We start from the raw sequence: 24,875 nt of genomic DNA on the forward strand, positions 1-24,875 counted from the left end.
TCTTTTTACGTTTTGCTTTGTATCTTATCTACGTGGAAAAGTTCCGATAGAAAGTTGCAGTTAATAAAATTATCTGTAAAATGAGCCCTATTACGTTACGATAAGTCCAATTGTTAGGCCGCAAATTAATAAAAAGCGCAAAGAAATCCATTTTCAGTAAGAAATGACCACAGACATCTCCACGCACCGTTTCTAACTCGACCGCGCAAAAACGGTAACTAATGGAACAAATCGCATTATCTCGGCAATTATAAAATAAGCTCGAGTGTAGTTAGAATAACAAAGGCTCAGTTATATGTTCATATAATTAACGCTAACCAAAAACTAGTTCGTATAAAGAAGGAACGGATAAGCGAAGTTCAACTGTACAAAATTATCAAATGGATGTAAAAATGTGTCTGTTTATATATATGGGTATCCGGCTGTAGGTATAAAAAGATTTAAGGGGCGATTCTTGAAGCTAAAATAAGATGAAAATCAGGAATAAAAAATTGTTTTCAGCTTTGTTTTTTAGTTACTGTCAATTAAAAGGCCATCGAAATACCCCTGTACGCGAGCAAACCTCCTTACACGAGCGAAATAAGTCAACCAGAGCAGCGGGATGCACAGCAATACTCAATGGAACGCGCAGCAGAGCTTACCTGGTACAAGTCATAGAGAAGATTGTGGCATTCCGGATGTAAAATATCCTGCAGGACGTTTCGTAAGAAAAATCGTAGATTGAACATTAAATCTATCTACTCATAAAAATCCATAAGGTAATCCGAGGTATTTCGGCTGATTTTTAATTATCAATAACTAAAAAACAAAGCCAAAAATGCAATTTTCTTTTTATCCTTGATTTTTATCTTATTTTAAGTTCAAGAATCACCTGAAATTTTTTACATCTGTAGCTGAACTCTCTATACACAGCGTAGCCCACGAACTCTGTCCACCTGAAATATGTTTGTTGTTTCAAACAATACGCGAAAATATTTCTAGCAGAAGATACGGGATTTAAAGGGATACATAACATGGTAATAACGGTTTCTTGACAAGTTATTTGACAAGATTTCGTTGGAATACACAAAATTCCTTATGATAGATTTATTTTAGCGTCTATGATACACGAATTATACATATTTATATATATTATTAGTACAATCTTACACAATTCGGTAAAGATTCTAGTATAAACATCGTATCATCGAATGAATTTTTAATTCCTACAGGTAACTATAGATACATATACAGTCGTAGCTTCGTAGTTACTCTTTTCCATTCATGTGTGTCAACAAATTAAACATATTTCTCGAAGCTGAATCGCCTCTTCTTAATTCTTACAGTCAAGAAAAATACATCTTAACATATGATCAGGATTATCGTAGAGATATCTTGAATTTCATGATTGACCTCTATAAATTACTTGATCCTCTCAGGATGACATATTAAGATTAACTCATATACACCATATTATTTAAACAGAATTGCATTGCTTAATATAAATTAGTACGCCAATACCTTCGCAAAACATTCAACTCGCATGGACACTAATTTCAATGAAATTAAAAAATTAAGCTGTGTACTTGTATTGCCTTGTCACTTCTGTTGCTGTTTGCAATTTCATAACCTTTTTCAAATTTTTATGAGTACTTAAAACAATGTCATAATACCATATCGCAATTCCTCAAAACTTAGTAGCGCACAAAATTTTTCTCTTGATGTTATATACAAATTCGGCTAGCAAGTTTTGAAAGGCGATAGTAGAAATATCAGTTTTCGTAGATAGAATTGAAATACAAAAGAAGGAAAACCTTCTAGTAATATAAACGTAAAGATGTAAGAAGATAAAAGATCACATCATCAATTATAACATCAAATTAATTGTAGTTAAATTACTTGCAATATTTTTTGGAATGTCATCATTTGTTTTTTATTCCACAAATAAAAGCTTTATTTCGACTAACGTAAGTAGAAAAATTTGTAACATCTAGTAAATTTGAACGTATGTAATGAAACATATTCACTTCGGCTGAGTATCTGGTTGAGTTTGTGATTGCTGTTGTTGTTGTTGCTGTACCTGCTGGGGATGAATGGGATGTGCAAGAGTTTGCAATTTAACTTGACTAGGACCAGGACTACCTCTTGCAGCTGTAACGACAGGTTTACCCTGAGCAGGTGCAGCTTGGCGCAATTGAGCACTACTTGCAGTCATAACTTGGATCGTCTGTTTCAAAGCAGCGGATGCGACTGGAATTACTCTCGTCTGCAACGGAGACTTTGCTAAAACTACTTGTCCAGGTTGAGAAACTGCTTGTCCTGTAGAAACCTGAAGTCATATTTTATTTTTAAAAAATGTAAAAGAAACGAACGATATCGACAAAATCGACATCTGAGGTATATAACATACATGTGTAAATTGTTGCATCGCTGATGGTTGAACGTGTTTCATAACTTGTTGAATCTGCTGCACGGTCATAGTCGCAGGCAATGATTTCTGTTGTACAATCAGTTGAGTCTGAACACCAGTTTTCGCAGCGACTTGCGTTAGTTGTGCAACTTTCTGCGCTGGCAATTTTCTTTGAGTGATGATTTGTGGATGCAAAGCGAGCTGACGGATTTGTTGAGGTGTTGCTGTACGTACACTGGCAACGTTTGCAGTTTTTACTAAGGTAGCAACTGGAGTTCCACTAGCTGATGTTCCAGCTTGTACCTGCAAACCTGCCTGAGCAAATATTTGGGCCGGAGTAAGTCCAGTCTGTGCAGGTACCTGTACTTGAGCCACAGCTTTTGCTTGTTGTTGCAAAGCCTGCCGTTTTATTAAAGCAGCCATTTCTGTCTCTGATACTGTACGAGCTACCGTCTGTTTTCCAACAGTTGCTTGTGCAACAGTACCAGCAGTTATATTCTGCTTCATCAACGTAGCCCTTTGTTGCGCAGCGGCAGCTGAAACGGCTACCGATACCTTTTGACCATTTGCAGCAGCCTGTGCTTGCAATACCTTTAGTTGCTGCTGTCGCAATAGAACTTGCTGTTGTCGGTAATATTGTAACTGTGCCGCAGTTAACGTTTTAGTACCCGGAGCTGTCGCCACGGTAACCCCAATACCTTTCTGCGTAGCCACGGGTGAACTTTGTGCAGCAGATACTAAACTCGCTGTTGCAATTCTTTGAGCGGCTTGAAGATTACCGACACTGACAACGGTTGGCGTTGCCCGTGCATCTTGCATATTTAACGTTCCCCCTGGTCGGGCTTTAACTGTCGACGTAGCAACTGTCGTACCACCCGTAGTAACACTACTAATTGTGGTAATAGGTTTCATTGTAGTTAACCCTGTGGTGACGGTGGTCGCAACTTGCGTTAGTTGATGCACTTGAGGGCTTGAGGTATTTGAAATATTTTGTTGAGCTTGTTGTTGCTGTTGCAGTTTGATTTGTTGCTGCTGCTGCTGAACTTGTTGCTGCTGCTGTTGCTGCTGCTGCTGCTGTTGTTGCTGTTGCTGTAATATGCGAGCGGCTACTTGTTGCTGTTGCTCTGCTGATAAAACCTGGATACAAAATATTGAATGATGCCATTAAATGTTTAAAAATTTCGATAATTAAAAGACATTACGCCTTATTATACTAACAGCATGTTTCAGTTTCTCCTTTGCGATCCTATCGGCGCGTCGCGTTGCAACTTCTATGGGAGCTAATGGGTTATCATATTGGATACCACATTCAGCTAAAACTGCAGCGTTGGTAGGATTTTTCATTAATGGGTTAACGAGTAATGGTTTAACAGTAGGCGTTCTCTTATTCGAAACAGATTTAATGGTGTCAAATCTCTGACAGCACATTAATGTAAACGAATGATTTTTATCCTGATTATATAACTGAGACGTTTTCATTGGCCTGTTTGTTTTACTTTGTTGCTAAAAGAAGACGATTAAAAAATGATAACTTTTTTCCAACAAATATCTCTCGTCAAATGTAGAATAAAAATATCTCGATATACCTCGGAAACCTGAGGCATTTTGTAAACCCCTTTCTGTTTCTTTTGTTTCTTCGGCGTAGTATCATAAAGTAACTTTCCCTCTTCTCTTGGTACTATTACTGATTCGTATCTGCTTCTACATTGTTTAGGAGATCTATATATTCGAGAAGTATTATTAACTATATCCGCAACCAAATCCCAATTGGGAGTATGACCAGGAGATAAAATCATCAAATTCAGCGGCAGTCCTTGATAAACCTGAATTGCTTGGAGAAGGGCCCAATCCTCATGTATCATCCAATCTAAAACATGTTCTTGGTCCGCGGAAGACTTTGACATATGCGACGGTTTTATACCAGGCAGTGGAATTGGTGGTCGAACTATACGGTATTTATGTAGTTTCATATCGCGACGTATTTTCATAAGCGCTGGCGAAGGTCGATCGAATAAAGATCTCGGTGCATAAACAGATTCTTCCTTGTGTCGCATTTTAACCGTTCGCCGTCCTACATAGAAGATAAACAATTTAATATACAATTAAAAAGAACAATATCAACTGTATATGTACATAAAGAAAGTACCATAGATAGATTTGTTATAAATATATAAACTACTTACCATCGCGATCAGTAATTCCAGTTTCAATCCTACTTCTTTTTTGTTCCTTTTTAATGTATATTGGAGGTAATTGTGCCTCTGACATAGGAGTATTTTCATAAAGGAATCCCAAGGAATAGTCGATGTAAACATCATTATCTGTTGTAGGAGGTGTAGGAGGGCACCACATCTAATCATTAAAATAAATTTTACATACATTAAACTGAAAATACAAATAAATAATAAATGAAAATAGAAATAAAATTTCTATACTAACCGGCATTTGCTCCATATTGTCGTCCGATAACCATATCTGCAAGACATTAAAAAGTACGTCTATGAGATCCGAAAGTTATAAATAAAAAAATCTGCTTCAACAAGATTTAAAAGAAAAATTACGAAGAACGAGCGTCGTGTACGAAGCACTCACTTTTCAAACATGACGAATAATTTGAAGAAAAAATGATTTCTTCTTCGTTTTTATATATGTCTTCATATGTCTTCTATTAAATGCAATCGAAAAAAATGCTAGAATGCTTGAATAACTGAGTAATTTTGGAAGATCAAGGAAATGAATAGGAAATATACATACATTTTGCTCGTTCAAAGGCTCATTTTTCTACTCAAGAATTTCATTACTTCAATCCCGCGTAGATATTAAATATTGTGCAAGACGCTCATTAATGTGCCTGCTTATACCTTGGCTGACTCCAAGTTTGGAATGGCAAAGGCAGTGTTTTGGTGCCATTTTTCAAATAATTATTTGGAGCTTTCTACTGCATGCTATTATCTAATATTTGCAAAAAAAATTCTTTTCTTTAATGTGCGGTCATGATAGCCTTGCCACACCAAAACATCGCGAGAATACAAGATCATTACTTTCAATGATCTCAGTATATATAACCAAGCACACTGAGCAAAATTTGACACCAAAACGGAACTGAACCTTTGATCGAACAGACTTGGATCCGCACCAAGAAATAAGAAAACACATGATCTTCATAGCAAGGAATATTTTGTTTATTTCCTTCCTCGGACTCACTCGATCATACAAAATACAGGCACGCAACTTAAATATTACAGTGGGGCATACCATTAAACGAAGAATCTCTTAAGTCTAATATGTAATCAGGTCGCGACCTTGCAAAGTATGTAGAGTGCAAGGCGTTACACGAGAGCAAAGTACGTCGCATTCGCAGAATTATTTTTGTATTTTACATCTGACTCAATTGTTTATTTCTTTTTATTCAAGAAATCAAACGCTACAAAATCGTCGCAAAAAGCGAGACTTTCGCAACGTACTAATGAGCTAAGCTGTAATGAATCTGTTCTCCTCTATATATCCTATTATAATACAATCGAATGCCTTGCCTTATTTCTTTTATCATTTTCTTTCGTTTGTTTTTATCACCAAGTATAAATTACAATGTCAATTAAAGACACTTGAATTCTTTACAGGAAAGTACAATTTACAATGCTAAAAATGTTACACGTATGTACTTAGTACAATGAAAGAAACATCTCTCACTTATTTTTACTTTTGTGATTATATACAAGAATCATGTGAAAATTAAGAAACAATTAGAACTTGGTTTCTCTTATGCGCACGCCGCTCCAGGTAGTAGTTCAAGACAATGTTAATGTCTAAATTATGAGAAATATTTATACAAACACGCTGCTAAATGTTACAGCGATAAAGTTTTAGCGGGACTCAAGATATAGTACCGCTACTGAATTTTTCCAATTGAGTTGTTTGCGAAGAAGGAGGAGGAGGAGTAAGCTGAGTACGAATCAACTTTTTCATTGGCGGAATCTGCTCTTCGTCATCTAGCGCGTCAGCTATTTGTGATTCATTCGTTTTTCCACTTATCAATGGCTTTGCAAACGATGACAGTCGTGTTCGTTTAATTTTCCTTCTTAATTTCTTTGATCCATCTGATGAATCGTAATTAGAGTCGTTGTCCAAATCGACCAATGCTATCACTGTTGATTGTATCGGAACCTTATCAGTTTTAAGTTTAGAATTCAATGACGTATTTTTATTCAACGTCGGTGATTTTCCTGCCTTATTGGAACTGGTATAAGTACTTGCTACATTGGAAAATACATTAGAGGAAACGCGATCTCGAGAACCGGTATCCAATCCAGAATCACACCACCCATCTACTTTACAATTCGGAGTAACATCTGAAATCCTAAGAACGCAATTTTTCCCTGACGAATCAGATGCAGAATTGGAATTAGAATCGGCGTTTTTTTTATTATTTTTCGTATCAGAGGAATTGCAATTAGATGTTTTTGCATGAACGGAACTAGAAGCTTTACTGGTATGATTACTTCGTGTATCCAAAGTAAGAATAGCAACGACTTTAGCAGTTCTTTGTGGTTTTTCGTTAATTTCATTAAAGGAGGATAGGGTTGAACCATCTTGTTTGGGGAAGGTTTCTGATACAACCGCGTTACCATTTGAATCTGTGTTCAACGTTTCTGTTTTTCCAGACAATGGTGAAACGGCAGAAGACTCCTCTACCTGTGATTTTGAATCAGAAGACGAATCTATCTTCCGAATGTGCTTATTCCCTTTGTTTGACACATGATTAGGACCCTTTGCCGAATTTAGCGTAAAATTCAATCCAGATCGAGTAACTCTCGATCCTTGTTCAAAAGTAGGAACAGGTGTATCCGGTCGTCGTCTCGGTGTACTTGTATTCGTACTTGTAGATTCACTATTTCTTTTACATCTAGTTGAAATAGAACTAGTGCAATCTTTCGAATCGGATGTTGGTTTCATAGGTGGTATTGAACTGCTTCTTCGAAACACAGTTGGATTCAAAACACCATTATCCAAAGTCTTTGACCTACGCGTCATGGGTTTCTCATATGACGATGTATTTTGTTCTTCGTTTCTTATTGATGAACTCAAATTTGACATAGACCTCGTCGCTAATCGTGGGGAAGATCTAAAGCATTCAGGCAAAGGAGTGTCTGGTCGTCTTCTTTGCAATGATTTTGTGGAATTTGAATTCGGTGGAGGTGTTAAAGAACGAATTGCACTTGACCTTGTAATCCTAGAATGTTCTATCGTCGGTCGAGGTGTGTCGGGCCTTCGAATCTGTGTTACTTTGCTAGTTTCTTTTCGATGAGTATTCGAATTTGAACTTGAAATTTCGCTTCCTTGACTTTCACATGTATCACTACATAATATCAAATTTTTATTTTCGGTATTTTCTACGCTAATGTTTACTTTCGCGCTTCTTGTAGTCACTCCGTAAGATATTGTATCTGGTTTACGAAATTTAATCTTATTTTCTGTATTAAATTCAGATCCACTTGATTCATTCGAGCCTAAAGTATCAAAGGAAAAGGTATTGTCACTGTTTTGTGTCAATGAGATCGACTGAACTTTTGTATCATCTTCGTCGCACACACATTCATCTAATTTAGTACAGTTTTCTTCTTGTTTGCTGCTACTAGGTTCTTGACTAGAGCTTGATTCTATCACAGAAATGGATTCATTATCATTGACAGACTTATTTGTTGTATCTGAATTTGAAGTACTTTCATCGTATTGTTTATTATTTGTTGAAGTTTCTTTCATATCCATGTCTTCTTTCGTTTCGATAGGACTCTGCGCTCTTGCATCATTTTTTACACTATACTCGTCATTAGAAATATTTATATCTTGAAGCTCGTGTAGAGCTTTATTTTTTAATACCTTCGATTCCGCGTTAGAGATAAGTAGTTCTTTTAATCCCGTATCTGATTCATCAATGGTAGATGAAGTTATCTTACTCTTAGAAACAGTATCACTTACTAATTTCTTTATTGTAGATTCAGCATTCTCATCTGTATCTTGAACAACTATTTTATTTTTTAAGGGAGCAATCAATGAATCTTCCGATATATTAATTTCTTCATCTATCTCCAAAGTCATTGAACTTTTGAAGCATTTCGAATCAGAAATTCTTTTTACCATGTTCGATTCCATTACAACTGAATGAGGACTACTATTCTGTGAGATCAAATCAACGTTAGAATATTCGGAATCGTCATTACAACTTGGAGCACCTTCTAAATTATTAGATTGCGCCATTTCTATGGACATTAACTTTTTAATATATATTGAAGATGTGGTATTCTCCATTAACTGTTGTGCTGCTTCACCACCATCTTTATTATCAATTATACCTTCTTCTAAATCTTTATTCTGTTCTGACATACCCGATGAATTACCTGATTGAGAACATGTTTCTATTTCTAACAAATCTAAAGCTATGGTGGCATTAGATTCGTCCATGACAGTTTTATCGTAGTTCGATTTTGGCGAAGAAGTTGCAATGGTGCAATGATTTACAATCACTTTGCAATTTTCGATGCTTTCAGATCGCTTTTCATCAGCAGGCAAAATTGTACTTTTTTCAGCATCTGTATGTTTTAAATCAACTGTTTCCTCCTCTTTCTCATTCACAGTATTATCTCCTTCATTGGGTTTATTCGAAATGTTGGTATTATTTAACTTTTTAGGACTTGAAACTGGTGGCAAAGGTAAAATGAAATTTTCTTCTGCTTTCATCCTCATTTCAAGCTCACGTTGTTTACGCAAATTGCTGGCTCTACCTCGGCATTTCGGTTTTATACCAGGCAAGATAGGACTTACGTCCAATGTCCACAAATTAATTTTAACATTTCCCCTTGATCTCGTCCGTGGACTGTTCAGATCAAAATGATTTTGACTAAATGATTTATTAGAACGGTTCTTACGTTTGGGATATCCGCCCTTTTCAGAATCATTTTGATCGTGTGCCTCTTCCTCCTCCTCATCCTCGTCGCCTTGACTTTGACTTTCCGTATGACTCGACTCTTCGTCAAGGCTATCTTCTACCACATCTTCTTGTGACTCTGATTCTGATTCTGTAGTAGTCTCAGTTTCACTTTCCGATTCTTGAGCACTTTTACTAATATTCTTACGCGAATTCCTCCTCCTATTCGGTGGGAGTTTCTTATTGACTAATTTCTTAGAATTACTAGCACTATTAACCTGATTTTGCGCATCCTCGCGTCCGAACGTCAAAGGCTTCTCATCGTCATCTGCTAATCGCATTCTCCTTTCTTCCTCCTCGCGCAATGCTCGTAGCCGATCCAACTCCCATTCTTTCTTCTGTTCTTCGAGTTCACGTTCGGCTGCTGCAAGTTGTGCCGCAGAGAATGCACCCTCTGATTCCTCGACAAACTTCATCGCGTAACGTTCTATAGGTGTTAACTATGTACAAAAACACAAACATTTTTATCGATATACATGCTAAGATTTGAATAAAATATTATAAAAATGAATAAAAACGTTATTTTACCTGGGATACTAAATTTTGTACTTCAAGTTCAGCCTTGCTAACTTGCATGTCATCTCTGTCCGCGTCATCCAAGGGTATATTTTCGTCAAATTCTGCTAAATCAGCAACAGCCTCTGCTTTAGCGGTCTTTGCGGCTTGGACATCAAGATCCTCTTCCGCAGCAGCAAGAGCGCTTTCAAGCGCACCCATCGCTACTTTATCCTCTAAAGTTTGACCTTGGTTATCCTTTTGCAAGAACTTCTCTCGATCTCGATTTTGTTCCAATACTTCGGCCATTCGAGTCGTTGCATCATTCTCCGATTGATCGATGTTAAACAGATCTTGAATCGTAGACTGTAAAGATAATTACAATCATAAAATATTATGTTTTAGAGCATATTTCTTCGTTGAAATTTTTCAAAATACTTACACTTTTGAAATAAGCAGTTGTGAAATTACCACCCTCGATAGCTAAATCTCCAAGTAGTCTCTTCTGATTGGCTTTTTTCAGAATATTTTCTTCTACGGTTTTTTCACTTACTAATCTAAAACATGTGAAGAATAATTAAATATATTTATAAATATAATATACGTGTGTATATATATATATATATTATATTTTTTATATATACCTGTAGATATGTACATCACGTGTTTGACCTATTCTATGACACCTGTCTTGTGCTTGGGCATCCATCGTAGGATTCCAATCACTATCATAAAATATAACAGTGTCTGCTCCTGTAAGATTCACACCTACACCTCCAGATCTCGTCGATAAAATGAAACAAAATATTCGTTTGTCTCCATTAAATCTTTCCATCAAAACCTACAGTTCCCCGTAAAATAAACCATGTTAGAGAACAATAAAAGAAATAATGACACAATAATTTACAGTAAATAATTATTACCTGCCGCTGATCTACTTTAGTAGTACCATCCAAACGTAAATATATGTGTCCATGAAAATTAAGAAAAGCTTCTAATACATCTAACATTCTGGTCATTTGTGTAAAAATTAAAACTCTATGGTTCTCAGATTTAAGCTTTCTAAGAAGTTGATGTAAAGATTGCAATTTTCCACAGTCATACTGTATCAATCTGGGATCTGGGAACTGTGTCATCATTGCACTAGCTACTGGATGGAACAATGCCAATTTTGGCGATAGTTGACGTTGTAACTCCATTTGTATACGTCGTTGAGCGAACAATTTATGTGGAGGAGGATGAGAAACGTGAAAACGTGGCGTAGGGGCGCACACAGCAGGAACATGTACAACAAACCTAGCATATATTATATTACGTCAAGAATAATTAAATAACTTCAATACATTACTAAATACTAAACTCTCTTTTTTTATCAATATACAACACCTCTCAAAAACTTCCTTCAGCTCCTCAACAATTTGTTCTGTACTTTTGATCGCCTCCGCAAGTGCTTCTGTGCGAGAAAAAAACTGCCTTCGTGTACGTGCATTATCTTTAGCAGTTGCACAGTGAACCCAACCATTATGCCACCGACATGCCGTAGATGGTTTACCAATTCTTAATGCCATAAACAAATCTTCTCCATAGAGAGGGCATGCGGCACATCGTCTTTCATTAGTATTTGCAAGTAGACGAAGTTTAGCTTGTCTTCTTTGTTTCCGTTCTTCTTCTAATTGTGGCTATAAAGAGATATTATATTTTAAATTTTCTAAACCTTTAAATGCTTCTAATATTTACAACCTTATTCGATTAAGATAATTACCAAATAAAATTCAGATTTTGGACGTTCTTTGATTTGTGCCTTTTCTGATTCTTTTTGTGCGTGTCTAGTAACAATACCACAACGGTTCGATTGTTGTTGAGATTGTCCATTGCCAGCAGGAGACTGTGCAGTGACATTAGGAGAGGCAGTAACATTAAGAGGCGGCACCCTCATAACGGGTCTTCCACTTGTTCCGCTTGTAGTTGTCACCACTCCTCCTATAACTTTGTTTACTGTAGTTGCCGAGGTAGATAGGCCCATTAAAGATTTTGGTAAAACTTTCAAACGTGGTACACATGGAGTCATTACTGGAAATGAAACTGTAAATATAAACAATGTTAATCATTCGTAAACAAATTTAAATAAGATCTGAAAAATATATCAATTTACTAGGATAGAAATATTGCCTATTAATCCTTTGCGGACTACCGCCGAATATATGCGTTTTGCGTAAGCCATCAATTTGGCCGAGGAAGTCATATATCCGTTTGGCGAAAACAACTGATAGAGCCGAACGACTCATATATGTGTGTCATTTTATTTATCCTGTGGAGAATCTGTGCATGTACATATGTTAGAATTTGACACCTATAAACGAAAAGCGCGTCTAAGCAAAAATGTGCGCTGGCAATTTTAAATGACTATCGCGGCAGCAGCTTGGCCCAGCGGTACGATAAACTTCGAACCGTCCCGCCGTCCGCAAAGGGTTAACATACGGAATATTGTAATCATGCATTTTTGTATTATTCTTTGACATTCATCTAAATGCATACAAATGACATGAAAAAGGATATATGTATATGGTGCAATTTTTAGAACACAGAACATAAATGAAATCAGTGGGATATGAGCACTCTTAGGACAAACCTGTGTTAGTGTTTTGTTGATTTGAAGTCAGAATGATATGTCTACCAATAGATGTTTGAACCACTTGTGCAAGATTAGGCATTGCTATTCTTTGGACGGAATCACCTTGTTTAACTGCAACTGTTTGTGTTGCTAGCCGTTGCAGTCCATCTATAATATTTGCATTCCCTACTGTAATCCTCTGTGCACTCGTTGCTGCTGTAGTTGGTGTCACTGTTGTACTTTGTGGGTTATGTGCTAGTGTTCCAACAGGAATTGCTATTTTTGAAGCAAACACAACAAATGTTTTACACAAACTGTGATTCACAAATGTTAGATTATAATTAAATGTAAGTTTTGTTAATGTGCTCTCGGTTCTAGAATGCTTATAACATGGGAAAACTATAAACAAGCTGGCCCGAGATCAATTGCTCTAGCACCATTGCAAGAATGATTACACAGCGATAAGTTTGAGTGCAACCACTGATCGATGATGCACAAGGATTCCAGGTTTTGGATATAAATATACGTAGTAAACGTGTAAAAACACACGAGAGGAAACCCTCACCTTTTACACTACCCTGATGTTGAACTAATTGTACGGAATATCCTTGCAACTGTTGGCCACCTGCTACTTTTAGTGTGACACCTATGAATTTATAAAAACAGAGAAAATTAATTGCAAAAATTGGAAAAATCCAAAATATAAAATGTCTATAAATCTTATAATCATTCTTACCTTGCCCTGGAGTGCTTTGATTATTTGCTGTTTTTATTAAAGGAGATGTTCCAACTTTTGGAGTAGGCAATATTCCAGTCAAATTCTTTAATTTTGTTTGCGTCTGCCGCGGTACGGATGACGGTTTAACTTGATTAGATAATCTAACATTAATTTTAATCTTTCCAGGTGGACATCTTGGAGACGGATCTGGTTGTGTGTCTATTTCTTCTATAAGCTTGCGTGGTGTTTGCAATCGTCTGACTCTATGCGCCACAAACGCAGTAAGACTTAACTCCAAATCACATAATAAAAGATTAATACTAGATAGATCGATATCCTATAAAGTAAAAAATAAATATATTATATTTTCCTCTAAACTTCTAAGAACATAATTAGTATTAGAAAAAATTAAATTATATATTTTACCTTAAATGGATCATAATCAAGAGCACTCCATACTAACGAGGCTGTGACATATTCAATAGCTTCCATTTGAAATGGTGATACAGTAGGTCTAACTTCAAATAAATTTGGGTGGTTGCATACCTTCCGTAATTGCATTAATACATTAATCACACTTAACAGATTGCCACTGGCGAGAGTCTCCTTTGTTCTTCATGAAAAACAATTATAAATATATATATATATATTCATATTACATAAATCTTTGTGATATAAAAAAAATGACAAAATATGTAATACTTACTTTGCTCTGGACATAAAATCATCGTATAGGTATCGCTGACGTTTTGACAAACGGCACATAACGACGTGCTCATACTTTTTGGGTAATTGTTTTTCTACTTCTGTTTTTAATCTTCGTAATAAAAAAGGCCGCAAAACCTACAAACAATATAATTGCTATATAAATAACATATAAAGATACACAAATTTAGAGGATAAGATTGATACAATGAAAGTTGTAAGTGTTTCTCTAGACAGGATTCGTATGTCAAATCAATACTTTACGACACGCGAGTTTTAATAGAGAATTTTTTTAATATCTCGCTATTTATATAAAACAGACATGCGATACGTAATCATCATATATCCGTGTCGGTAGCGAATAATTGCATATGTGAAACAAAGTATATAAAAATAAATTACGTACAGACCTTATGCAGACGACGAATAATATTTTCATTGTATTCACTATTTCCTTCTATCATTCCAGTAACAGGATTACTAAACCATTCTTTAAATTCTCTATGTGACTGGAATACATTCGGCATTAAAAAATGCATCAATGACCATAATTCCATTAAGTTATTCTGTAGAGGTGTACCAGTAAGCAATAATCGTCTGTAATAATAAGGATTTTTATATATAAGTTCTTCATATAATTTAAAGTAATATATTTATAAATTATATTACCCAAATAGATATTTACCGTTGGGTTTGAAAATTCAATAGTAATTGCCATCTCTGTGATTTGAAATTTTTTATATTTTGAGCTTCGTCCAATATAAGATATTTCCACTTTTTCCTTCTAAAGCTTTGATGATCCTGTATAACCAGTTTATATGATGTTATGCAAATATGAAAAGCGTTAGGTTTAGTCCAACCTAAAAATAAACAAAATATTACAAATATTCCTATTTTCACTTATATTTCTTTAGAGATAAACTAATACCTGTTCTTTTTTGTTTCCTTTCTTTTTGCGTTCCGTAATAAGTCAAAATCTTAAATCCTGGACACCATTTCTTACATTCCATTTCCCAGTTAAGCATCACAGATGTTGGTACTATTATGAGATGAGGACCCCAATTTCCTTTTTCGCATGCCAAATGTGCAAGTAAAGCAATCGTTTGTATAGTTTTACCCAAACCCATTTCATCTGCTAAAATACCATTTAATTTCCTGTCGTACATTGTAACAAGCCAGTCTAAGCCTATATGTTGATATTCTCGAAGGGGATGTTTCAGAAGAAATGGAATTTTCGTAACAACCTAAAATTATATCAGTTTCGTTAGACAATCATACATAACTTTATTTTAATTCGTATAACTGGTAAAATTTGTCATGATAATTCTCTAAAATAAATTGATGAATCAATTTACTTGTTAAAAGAAAATCACTTATGCTTTAGCCTTCGTAAATGGTCATGTGCAAAATATTGTTACACAACCTTGGATGAAAGGCTGAATAATTGATATACCCACAATGGAAATACAAAAATATTTCAATGACACATACACTGGTGGTAAGTAAAGTATTTCCTTTAGGTTGGATACTTTCTGCCAATGCCGCGACGTTATCCATTTCATCGCGAGCATTTGAATGGTCCATCTCTGCAGTCTGTAAAAGGCAGATTTACCAGTGCAATTATTTTTTTGTATACAAAATTCCTATATGAGTACTAATGAAAACACCATCTTACCTTATCATTTGATGATTTTTCCATGGATACATCTTCTAAGAGAGATTTAAGTCCAATATCGGCTTCATTATCAGTTTGTGTTTGAGACTCTGCTTCATCAACTTCGTTGTCACTCTCTTCACTTTCACTTTCGTTACTCGTAGATTCTTCGTCATTTTCCTGAGCTTCTTCTTTTATGCTTTCTTTATCTGACTCTACACAAATAAATACATGTATATACGTATTATAAATTTTCAAGTTTATTGGATTATTGTAACAAATGTTAATTTTCAGACAAATGCCTCAAGTCACATCAGTAACAGGAATTAAGAATGAAAACCATTTCTTAAACCATCAGGATCGGTAGAATATCATCATCAATGAACAAATATAATATGGCGAAAATTAACTTAAATAATATTGACCTTGAATAGGTTCTTGTTCAACATCTATTGGCACATCTGACATGTTACCATATTTGGCCATAAGTTCATCAATAGACATTTCATTTTCAGCCTAAAAGTATTAAACTTTTATAGAGAAAATCCACAAGTCCTCCATAATAGCTAGAAGAGTATATACATACTTTAAGATCGTCTAATTCTTGTTTATAATCCGCATTTTCTTCCAGTTTTTCTTGTTCCATAATAGTTTCCTCCTCATCGGAGGATTCATCCGATGCGGCAACGAAATCCATATCGCCATCTGTTGTCTTTTCACTCTCCTATTAATAAATACATATAACAAATTTTTTATTACAGTAAAAAATAATGTCATTAAAACCCTTGGTCTAAAAATATTTTACTTACTTCCTCTACTCCTTTTGATGCAGGTGATAAACTTTTATTTCTATTTTCCAAGTAATCAGGTGGTAGCTCTTTAAGGAGATCTTCTAGGGGTAGCTCTGATTCTTTTTTCAGCAGTTCAACTTCTTCTTTATGATTTGTCACAGATTTCAATTCTTCTTCGGCTTTTGCTATGGTTTCTTCATCATCATCTGAGCTTTGGTTTGGTTGAAAATCCTCTATATTAAGAAGATTAAAACTATTAACATAACTGAAATACGATGAGCTTAGGAAAATGTATTTTACATACCATCAGAATGAGATTTGCCGGGTGGTACTGGGGAAGAAATACGCGAACTATTTATGGAAGCTGGCACACTTTGAGGACCATCAGTTTTATTAAGTCCTTCAGTTAACCATGTAGAATATTTCTCTGTTTGGCCCACAATAAAATTTAAGTGTTGATCTAGTGCCTGCTTTCTTTTCTCTTCAAGCCTCGTCTGTTGTTTATATTCCACTAACTTGAAAACAGAATATAAACATGAAATATACATTCAGTCCTATAAATAGTTTAAGTGCTATATAAAAATATATGTCCAGCATCAATTCTTTGATTATACCGTAATAATAAATACAACCATACACAATGAGCAGACTTTGCTGTTCCCACAACGAGCACACAGTTTCAATTGAAATACATTGAAATTGTCGGCTTAATAGTGTGGGGTAAAATCTTTACTATTATAGTTTACAATTCTAACTCTTTTTCTTGTTACTTACTTTTTCCACATTTGTCCAGAAGGTTTTGATTTCTTTAGCAATAAAACTAGCAATTTTCTTTAATCTCAGCTCTTGTGATTTTTCAGCTTTTTGTGCTTGAATTGCTTTCTCTTGGAAATATTTCTGTACCATACGCGCACACTTTTTCGCTGCAGCTTTTTTCCACTTTCGTTCTTGAGCAAAGTCAGCAGCTAACCAAACCATCTCTTCTAACAAATAGTCCCAATGAGCCTTTGTACGAGGTGGTTCTTGTACTTTAGGCAACCTTCTTTCTGACCATAATCCTTCCCGCTGTAATTCCGCAATCCTTTGCATAACGTATGCTTCCTACAAACATTTTATGTATCAAATTATACCAATTTGTAGTTATCACAATAATTCATTAAATGTTACATAATTGCATAGAAATTACTTTACCTGTTTTGCCTTCTCTACAATTTGTTCTTGGTTATTTGTGATATCACATGACGTAGTCGCATTAGAGGCAGGTAACTTAACAAGTTTAACAACGGGCTGAGTAGGTATAGTAGGCGCAGAAGATGTTTTTGTAACAGTAGTAACAGTAGCTGTGGTGGTGGTAGCTCCAGTAAAAGTAAGGGTAGGAGTAGTCATTGTAGTAATAGTTGTTGTAATAGATGTAGCTATTGTAGATTTATCTATCACTGGACTTGTAACAGTTGTTGTCACAGGTTTTGGTGAACCTGGAACTATTGGTGCATTACCTGTAATAGTAATAAAATAATGTAATACATGAAGAAATCTATTTAGAGAAAATTAAGAGTATGTATACATGTATCAACAGCGCCCTTAGGCTGAAAAGCATATTGCTAAACAACCATACATATGCTGTGAATTAATATTTCCACAAAGAGTGAACTGATCCAAAATGTGTAACTTGAATCAGCCGTCTACTGTGGAATACTCTACAATATCAAAAAGAATATACTATCATAATACATAAATGATTAACATAAACACAGCCGTAAGTTTTTTTCAAAGGTATAAATCACTAAATGAAAATGAACTATGAATTTAATATGATTGGATTAAAAAATAAAATAAAAGAATTACATATCTAATATGAAAGAAAATGGCCTATTGCATTTTTTTAAATGAAAATCGTTGCTCTTAATACTTTAAGGAATATACAATACTATTTGAGTACAAAAAGTAGCCATATTATGTTTCACTCACCATATCATGTTTATTTAATGAAACCTATAATAAACTGTTTCACTAATAATGCAAAGTAATATCTAGTGGTATTTTCTCAATTAAGTGAAATTTTTTTTAGATATATTGAAAATAATTTTACAGAATTCAACAAAGATTATTTTTAAAAAAAGTAAGGAGTCTAAACATCAAACGATAAGCCTGCAGTAATCACCTATAATGAGCGTGGGTGCTAGAGTAGAAGAAGTAGGTGGAGGGTGAGCGGTGACTGGTGAAGACTGAATTGCTGCTCTGAAGGCAAACACCATGCCATGGCGGCCCCCTTGAGGCCTACCTGGTACATGTCCTATTATGCAAAGTAATTACATATTTGGTTGTTGTAAGATATATACTAAAACTCCTAATTGCTTTTCCACATACTCAAAAAACTACTTATTAATAATGAGAAACTAGTATAAGTACCTACATACAGAACATATTCTAAAATATGCTTATAGTTTTTGTGCAAGGTTAATATATTACACATGAATTGAAATTATCTTTTACTCTATAATATTTATACTTTTTTGAAAATAATGGTGTGCCTTTTAATATTCTAGTGAAAATGATTAGTGTTAAATGTAAAACATCTTATTAGAAAGTAAGATTGCTATAATATAATTTAAATTATCAAATCAGTTACAAATATATTCACAATGACAATATGATTACCTTGTTGATTAAGTTGAGCTACTGCAGCAGGCAATGTTGTGGACACCGCAACTGGAGCAACATTCATTCCAGAAATTTTTACTTCTGTACACTGATTCACAGGAACTATTGTAGAAACAGTTGTTGCAGTTGGTGTTAATGGAATTTCTGATATTGCTGGCAGTGGAGCTGTTAAATCTTCATCATCATCTGGATCTAATCTATTTTGCTGTAAAAAATGCAAATATTGGGGTGTTGGAGGTTTCTTCTTCCATGACTGAAAATCCATTATATTGCCTCCAGCATGAAGAAAGAATAATTCTGATGCATTCTCTGCATATCTCTCTCTTATTGCACGCATCCTTTTCATTTTATGTTCCATAATTCTTCTTCTATAACCCATTGCATCATCAGCAAGCATAGTATGTTTTTCAGTAGAATCTGTTAATTTCAACTTTTTTCTTGCAGGTGGTGAATGCATAGAAGCTTGCGAGGTTGGTGCAACAAACATATTTCCAATAGAAGTTCGAACAAGTTTTGGAGATGTTGCTAAAACAACTTTAGGTGAACCCTGACGAGTAGGAGATGTAAGAGGTGAACTGCTTGCACCTGCAACTCCCACACTAGCTGCACGTGGTGGTGTACCACTGATATTAACAATTCTTGTAACACCAACTTGTTGAATGTTTGTATTTGTTGTTGCATTACTTGGTATAACCTGCAATCATATAAAAAACAAAAAAATCATTAAATTTTTATTATATAGCATTTATTATATATAAAATTTTATAAAAAATTATGTATAAAAAAAGTTGCAAAAATTAGAATACACTATAAAATATGTACCTGTGTAAGACCAGGGACCTGTGAAGTAATAACAAATTGCTGTCCAGCGCCTGTAGTAAGGACATTAAGTCCTTGGGCAGTAGCAAGAACTTGTTGTAAATTAACAGTCTGTTGCGGTGCACCTCCATTGCTACCCCCATTATTTCCTCCACCCCCATTGAGGGGTGGTAAAATAGGTGCAGTCTGCTTATCACTCATTACACATTACACTATAATATAAAGTAATAAGAAATGTTATTAATAACTTTGTCATTTGCAATCGAAAAATGAAGGAATGAAACCATTTATCATTTGTAGCAAAAAAAAAAAAAAAAAAATGATACATAAGAATAAAATATTGATAATATTTAAAGAAATATAAATGTATACAAGCACATTACATTGAAACTGAAAAATATACTTCAATAGATAAATATAAACATATATTGTTACCAATAAATGTTAAATTGGTATATTCTCACTCAAAATCCAGATTTTTGTATAATTCTATCTATACCTTTATCTATCAAACCAACAATACAAATTTAAATAATTTCTAATTATATTAAAAGAAACATATAAAACAAATATTTTTTATACTTTATAATAAAAGTAACTTCAATAAATGTGTTTGTTATTCTCATAAGTATCTTAGTAATAATGTATCAAGCATTAAATATTTTAATCTTTGTACCTTACATTTATCAAGCAAGCTTTTTTTTTAAACCTATATGTTTGTATTCATAATAAATTAATAAAAAACAAACAAATAGGGAAAAGAAAACAAACAAAATGAGCAAATTAGAAATTGAAAAGATATAAAAATAAATTGAAATTGTGCTTCTTTGTATTAAATTGAACATTTCTGTAACAATTACATATCTACTTTGCAATAAAAAAATAAACATATGAAATTGATAATGAGAGAAAAAGATGTATAAGAAACAACAAACTAAAGCTTCACAAATTACTAACAACAGTTTATTTTTCAATTATTTAAAACATATATAAGCAATTTATTATTTAATTGTAGATCAAATATGTACATTTCAAGCTTATTCTAAGTAAAGTAATCTCAATGGTTCAAAATGAGAACGTTAATTGATTTGTGAAAAAAGCGCCGAAATCAAAATTTCTCCGTTGATCCAACTGATACACCACATTGGAATTTGTAAAACATGCGTATTGCGCAGAAGAAAAAACACCCTCAAAAATACGGCATCATGAATAATAAGAACGTATCTACAATCAACCGAATAGTGAAATGAACGATGTCATTTAGAATATCAAAAGATTGCAACGAATACGCAAACGTCCAATATATCAAGCATTCAGGGCGTTCAAGTCTTTTTATTAGAAAAATGTCAATTTATCTTAATGTAATAACGACAATCATCACACCGGTCTATCAGTTAAGCTTTTTAAGAGTGGAAACAGCTTTTCCGATCTTTTAAAGTGTATCGCTTTCCAAATAATACATTTTTCACAATTGCGTCAGTGGAGCCTCGCGGCGATACAAAGGAAATTTTTCGTCCGCCATGTTGGCGTTGGTCTGATAGGAGGGCGGACTTACCATACTGTAATCACAAAATTCTGCAACGTAGGTGAGCCATCCACAAAAATAATTGTTACACCCGTGATCGACAAGCATTAAATTGTAATTAGGTACTTCACGTAATGTACAGTGCATGAGCTATATCTAATATTTTACAGAACATTTTCGCTCGACTCGCTCAAGGACGCACACACTTCTAAACATGGCGACGGCTCCCGACAAATTTCGACCGCGACCAGATCTTGAGCTGCTCGCTACTTCGCGTTTACACAAGCCACGGAGAGATGCCGCTCCAACTGGGCGCTGAATCTACGATTGGCCGAATACAACCGGATACTTGGCAACGTGGCAGTATCAGACGTTCCCGATTGGTTACTAGTAAAAATATTAAAAGGGCTCGTTTTCCGACTAACAAATCAAATCAGCAACTATTATTTCTAAGTGTAAAACATGCATTCTTTACAATCTACCACTATATGGATTACAATATGCATGAAACCTATTAATAAAAAGATACTACATGTTATTACTTGTTGATAAGGATTGAAAATATATAAAAGCTTTATCGTATTTGGTAAAACAGTTTTATCTGATTATCTGTAAAATAATCAAATTTCTTAAAAATGATCACAAAACGGGCGCTCTTATGATGTTAAAAATATAGAAATTAAAAGATCTTATAATAGTAAATTATTATTATTATCCTTCGGTAATAATTTTATACGATTGTATAGTAACCGACAAATATAGGCATACATTACATGTAGTATTACATCACTTTACATTCCTGGCATCGTATAGAAAGCCGTTATCCAAATGTTTCGCTTTAATTTATAATGCAAACAAATTGTTGAATAATATCATGAAACTACAAATCTTTCTCTTTTACTTACAGCTACGCACCACGTGATTCGTGCATTATCTGTATATAGTATTTTGATAATTAAGTATTATATTTTTTCTTATTGTATCTTGCTTTAATCATTATAGTTATTTATAAGGGAAAATGCCATACATATTATTAAAACACTTGTAAAAATATCTATGAATTTCATATTTTTAATTGATAATATATTTATTCAATGGTAATGTTTTCTATTTTAAATATACACAATTTCTAAAGTATTATTAACACGGTGTATTTATTAGAATAATAAATTTTGATCAAGTTTCATACTAAGCGCAACATGGTCGCCGCACTATATACACTTAAATATACCACGTGCTACTTATAACCATTATAATGTAACTACTATTACTAATACATGTAAGAGGAAGGTACAGTTAAAAAAGAAGAAAATTGTACTTACTTTTTCGTTAATTCCTTTTGTGATTTTCTGTATCCGTGAATGTGCAAATTTTCTACCCAAAATCGAAAAAATATATATCTATATGCTGAACACATGCGCAACTTCTCGTGATACAACGTATGCTAAACACATTTTCAAATGCAATGACACAGCCTCGATAAGTCTTCTCACAGAAAACCATAATTATATCAACGATAGATTCTATGTGAATCGTAATCGAATAATGAATGAAATTTCGTATACTTAAAGTTTGTGACACGTTTTTTCGACTCTACTCGACTCTAGTATGCCCAACGAGATGCCCACGTGCGATACAGTACGTACAATCGTAAGAATGACGCTGAGGTCATTTCGGTACTCGGCGCATCATCTTTTGATTGCCTCTGTTATATTTACATTGAACTACGTAGTACGGGAGATAATGATTTAAAATTTTTACCTAAAATTAATAACGAAAGATAGCAAATTTATTAAATTATTTTAGAACGATTATAGATTTTTTAAACGAATATTTTCAAATTCGATTATGATTAATCATATATATCATGCAAATTGAAAAATAGGGTTACAATATAAATAATAATCCTAACTTTCCGGAAGTTTGTAAGTTTCAGTTTCAATTAATTTAAAAGGAAAATTACAAAAAAAGATTATAATACAAAAGTAAGAAGTCTAAAGTATGATGTATAGAACTAGCGAATAGCGACAATAACGACTGAAGTACTGATTATATTAAATATGACAAAACTAAGTGCGGCCATAAATTCAAAATTATCAAGCTCTGTGATAGAACAATTAGAACGTCAACACATTTGTACTATTATACAATTTGTAGATGAGGATCCTGAAAGATTGGCACATTTTACAGGATTATCGTTCAAGGTATATTACAAGATTATTTATAAAAAAATAATCGTAATAAATATTTCTGAATTAAATTTACTAATAAATAATAATTTTTATAAAATGCTAATTTTAAGGTTAAATTTACAGGACATAATTGAAATTAAGCAAAATATTTTAAAAAGGTTTGGAGGTATAATTAGAAATGCACTTGATTTATTTGAAATGGAACAGAATGATATAATTCCTACTAATTTATCAAGGTATATAAGTATGTTAAATACAAATGGCATTAATTGAGAAATTGATATTGAATTTGACTGATTAGTTTAGACAATCTATTAAAGGGTGGTTTATATTATGGTCAAATTTATGAAATATGTGGTGTATCTTCAAGTGGCAAAACACAATTATGCTTTGCAATTGCAACTAACATTGCATTGAAAACTAATAACATTGTACGGTACATTGATACAAAAAGGGATTTTTGTGGTTCAAGAATAGAACAAATTTTACTAAAACAGGATTTTAGTAAGCAGGTATATATAAATATAAAAATATAATTATGATTTAGAATGCCAGTAAAATACATTTTTATTTCAATTTTAGGTTATAGATGAAACTATGGAACGTATCAAAGTATGCTGTATATACAGTATACATCAGTTGTTTAAAGTTTTATGCTTGTTAACAGTTAGTTTGAAAGAAGAAGGTGGAGAGTGTCGTACTAGGATTATAATCATTGATTCTTTACCAGGAGTAATTTTTAAATTTTGTAAAGATAGAAAAATAACAGTTGCTTTAAATCAGCTAGCAAATATGTGTCACTATATTGCAAAAGAATTTCGTTTGTCAATTATTATTGTTAATTTGATTACTCAGTGGGATGTTGTCAGTGAAGAAGGACCTAGCACAAGCTCAAATGAAAATTATAGTGTAACCCCTACTTTAGGAAAATATTGGTTACATATTCCTAATACAAGACTGTTATTGGAAAAAATTGAACTTGGAAAGAGAAAAATTTCAATTTGGAACAGTTGCCAATTGGAAGCAAATCTTACATGCACGTTAACTATAAATGATTCTGGTATTTCATGTCCATAAATATATCATGTACATCTATAATTAAATATAAGTTTATTATTACTTTGATTTACAAGGATCTTGTAAATAATATAAATAAATATATATACATATATTTTGTATGTTACATAAACTGTTTGCTAAATTATCAATAAGTATGGAATTCATGTTATTCGTAATATATTAAAAATATCTATAAATAAAATAAATTAATTCTATTTTGGCATTTAACCATTAGAATTTTAATATCGATTAATGTGGTAAAACTAATCTGACA

The 24,875-nt window shown here is 33.6% G+C and overlaps 2 protein-coding genes and 1 non-coding gene across 9 annotated transcripts; 1 reads left to right on the forward strand and 2 right to left on the reverse strand.

Moving 5' to 3' along the window:
- Positions 1 to 1,071: 1,071 nt before the first annotated feature.
- Positions 1,072 to 22,805, reverse strand: dom (domino helicase). Of its 6 annotated transcripts, XM_069112768.1 has the most exons (33): positions 21,381 to 21,544; positions 19,829 to 20,037; positions 19,004 to 19,700; positions 18,507 to 18,638; positions 17,537 to 17,841; positions 17,120 to 17,446; positions 16,650 to 16,860; positions 16,364 to 16,578; positions 16,141 to 16,278; positions 15,980 to 16,070; positions 15,576 to 15,769; positions 15,392 to 15,493; positions 14,829 to 15,144; positions 14,586 to 14,760; positions 14,311 to 14,497; positions 13,902 to 14,038; positions 13,622 to 13,808; positions 13,214 to 13,532; positions 13,043 to 13,123; positions 12,496 to 12,753; positions 11,629 to 11,948; positions 11,253 to 11,545; positions 10,790 to 11,162; positions 10,511 to 10,707; positions 10,309 to 10,423; positions 9,900 to 10,232; positions 9,590 to 9,811; positions 4,829 to 4,864; positions 4,573 to 4,741; positions 3,976 to 4,460; positions 3,608 to 3,892; positions 2,390 to 3,526; positions 1,072 to 2,308 (listed from the first exon to the last, which is right to left on the reverse strand). In XM_069112768.1, the coding sequence occupies exons 2-33, from the start codon at positions 20,024 to 20,026 to the stop codon at positions 2,003 to 2,005; spliced, it is 8,541 nt and encodes a 2,846-aa protein (XP_068968869.1). In that variant the 5' UTR covers positions 20,027 to 20,037; positions 21,381 to 21,544; the 3' UTR covers positions 1,072 to 2,002. The 6 variants fall into 6 exon arrangements, with proteins under 6 accessions (XP_068968869.1, XP_068968865.1, XP_068968866.1 ...); XM_069112764.1 differs by lacking the exons at positions 1,072 to 2,308; positions 2,390 to 3,526; positions 3,608 to 3,892; ... (2 more) ...; positions 4,829 to 4,864; positions 21,381 to 21,544 and adding an exon at positions 22,673 to 22,805 and having other exon boundaries at positions 5,550 to 9,811; XM_069112765.1 differs by lacking the exons at positions 1,072 to 2,308; positions 2,390 to 3,526; positions 3,608 to 3,892; ... (1 more) ...; positions 4,573 to 4,741; positions 4,829 to 4,864 and having other exon boundaries at positions 5,550 to 9,811; positions 12,601 to 12,753.
- Positions 16,933 to 17,067, reverse strand: LOC138180472 (small nucleolar RNA snoR639/H1). Its single transcript, XR_011173318.1, has one exon. It is a non-coding gene; the product is annotated as a small nucleolar RNA snoR639/H1 (small nucleolar RNA).
- A 96-nt stretch (positions 22,806 to 22,901) lies between the features above and the next one.
- On the forward strand, positions 22,902 to 24,762 carry Rad51D (Rad51 recombinase D). Of its 2 annotated transcripts, XM_069112794.1 has the most exons (5): positions 22,902 to 22,988; positions 23,273 to 23,554; positions 23,653 to 23,778; positions 23,844 to 24,054; positions 24,125 to 24,762. In XM_069112794.1, the coding sequence occupies exons 2-5, from the start codon at positions 23,508 to 23,510 to the stop codon at positions 24,617 to 24,619; spliced, it is 879 nt and encodes a 292-aa protein (XP_068968895.1). In that variant the 5' UTR covers positions 22,902 to 22,988; positions 23,273 to 23,507; the 3' UTR covers positions 24,620 to 24,762. The 2 variants fall into 2 exon arrangements, with proteins under 2 accessions (XP_068968895.1, XP_068968894.1); XM_069112793.1 differs by lacking the exon at positions 22,902 to 22,988 and having other exon boundaries at positions 23,666 to 23,778.
- Positions 24,763 to 24,875: the final 113 nt, after the last annotated feature.

The sequence above is a fragment of the Bombus flavifrons genome, chromosome 5 (genome assembly GCF_040668555.2).
Source record: "Bombus flavifrons isolate JBK064 chromosome 5, iyBomFlav1_principal, whole genome shotgun sequence".
Lineage (NCBI taxonomy): Eukaryota > Metazoa > Arthropoda > Insecta > Hymenoptera > Apidae > Bombus > Bombus flavifrons.

Bases quoted from the DNA above. Each gene is read 5' to 3' on its own strand.
- dom (XM_069112764.1), bottom strand. From the start codon at position 20,026: ATGAGTGATAAGCAGACTGCACCTATTTTACCACCCCTCAATGGGGGT. The intron at 15,770-15,979 runs GTCAATATTATT...TTATTTGTGTAG, and splicing joins TGAACAAGAACCTATTCAAG to AGTCAGATAAAGAAAGCATA. The intron at 11,163-11,252 runs GTGTTGTATATT...AATATATGCTAG, and splicing joins CTGAAGGAAGTTTTTGAGAG to GTTTGTTGTACATGTTCCTG.
- Rad51D (XM_069112793.1), top strand. From the start codon at position 23,411: ATGACAAAACTAAGTGCGGCCATAAATTCAAAATTATCAAGCTCTGTG. The intron at 23,555-23,665 runs GTATATTACAAG...TTAAATTTACAG, and splicing joins TTACAGGATTATCGTTCAAG to GACATAATTGAAATTAAGCA. The intron at 24,055-24,124 runs GTATATATAAAT...TTTCAATTTTAG, and splicing joins AACAGGATTTTAGTAAGCAG to GTTATAGATGAAACTATGGA.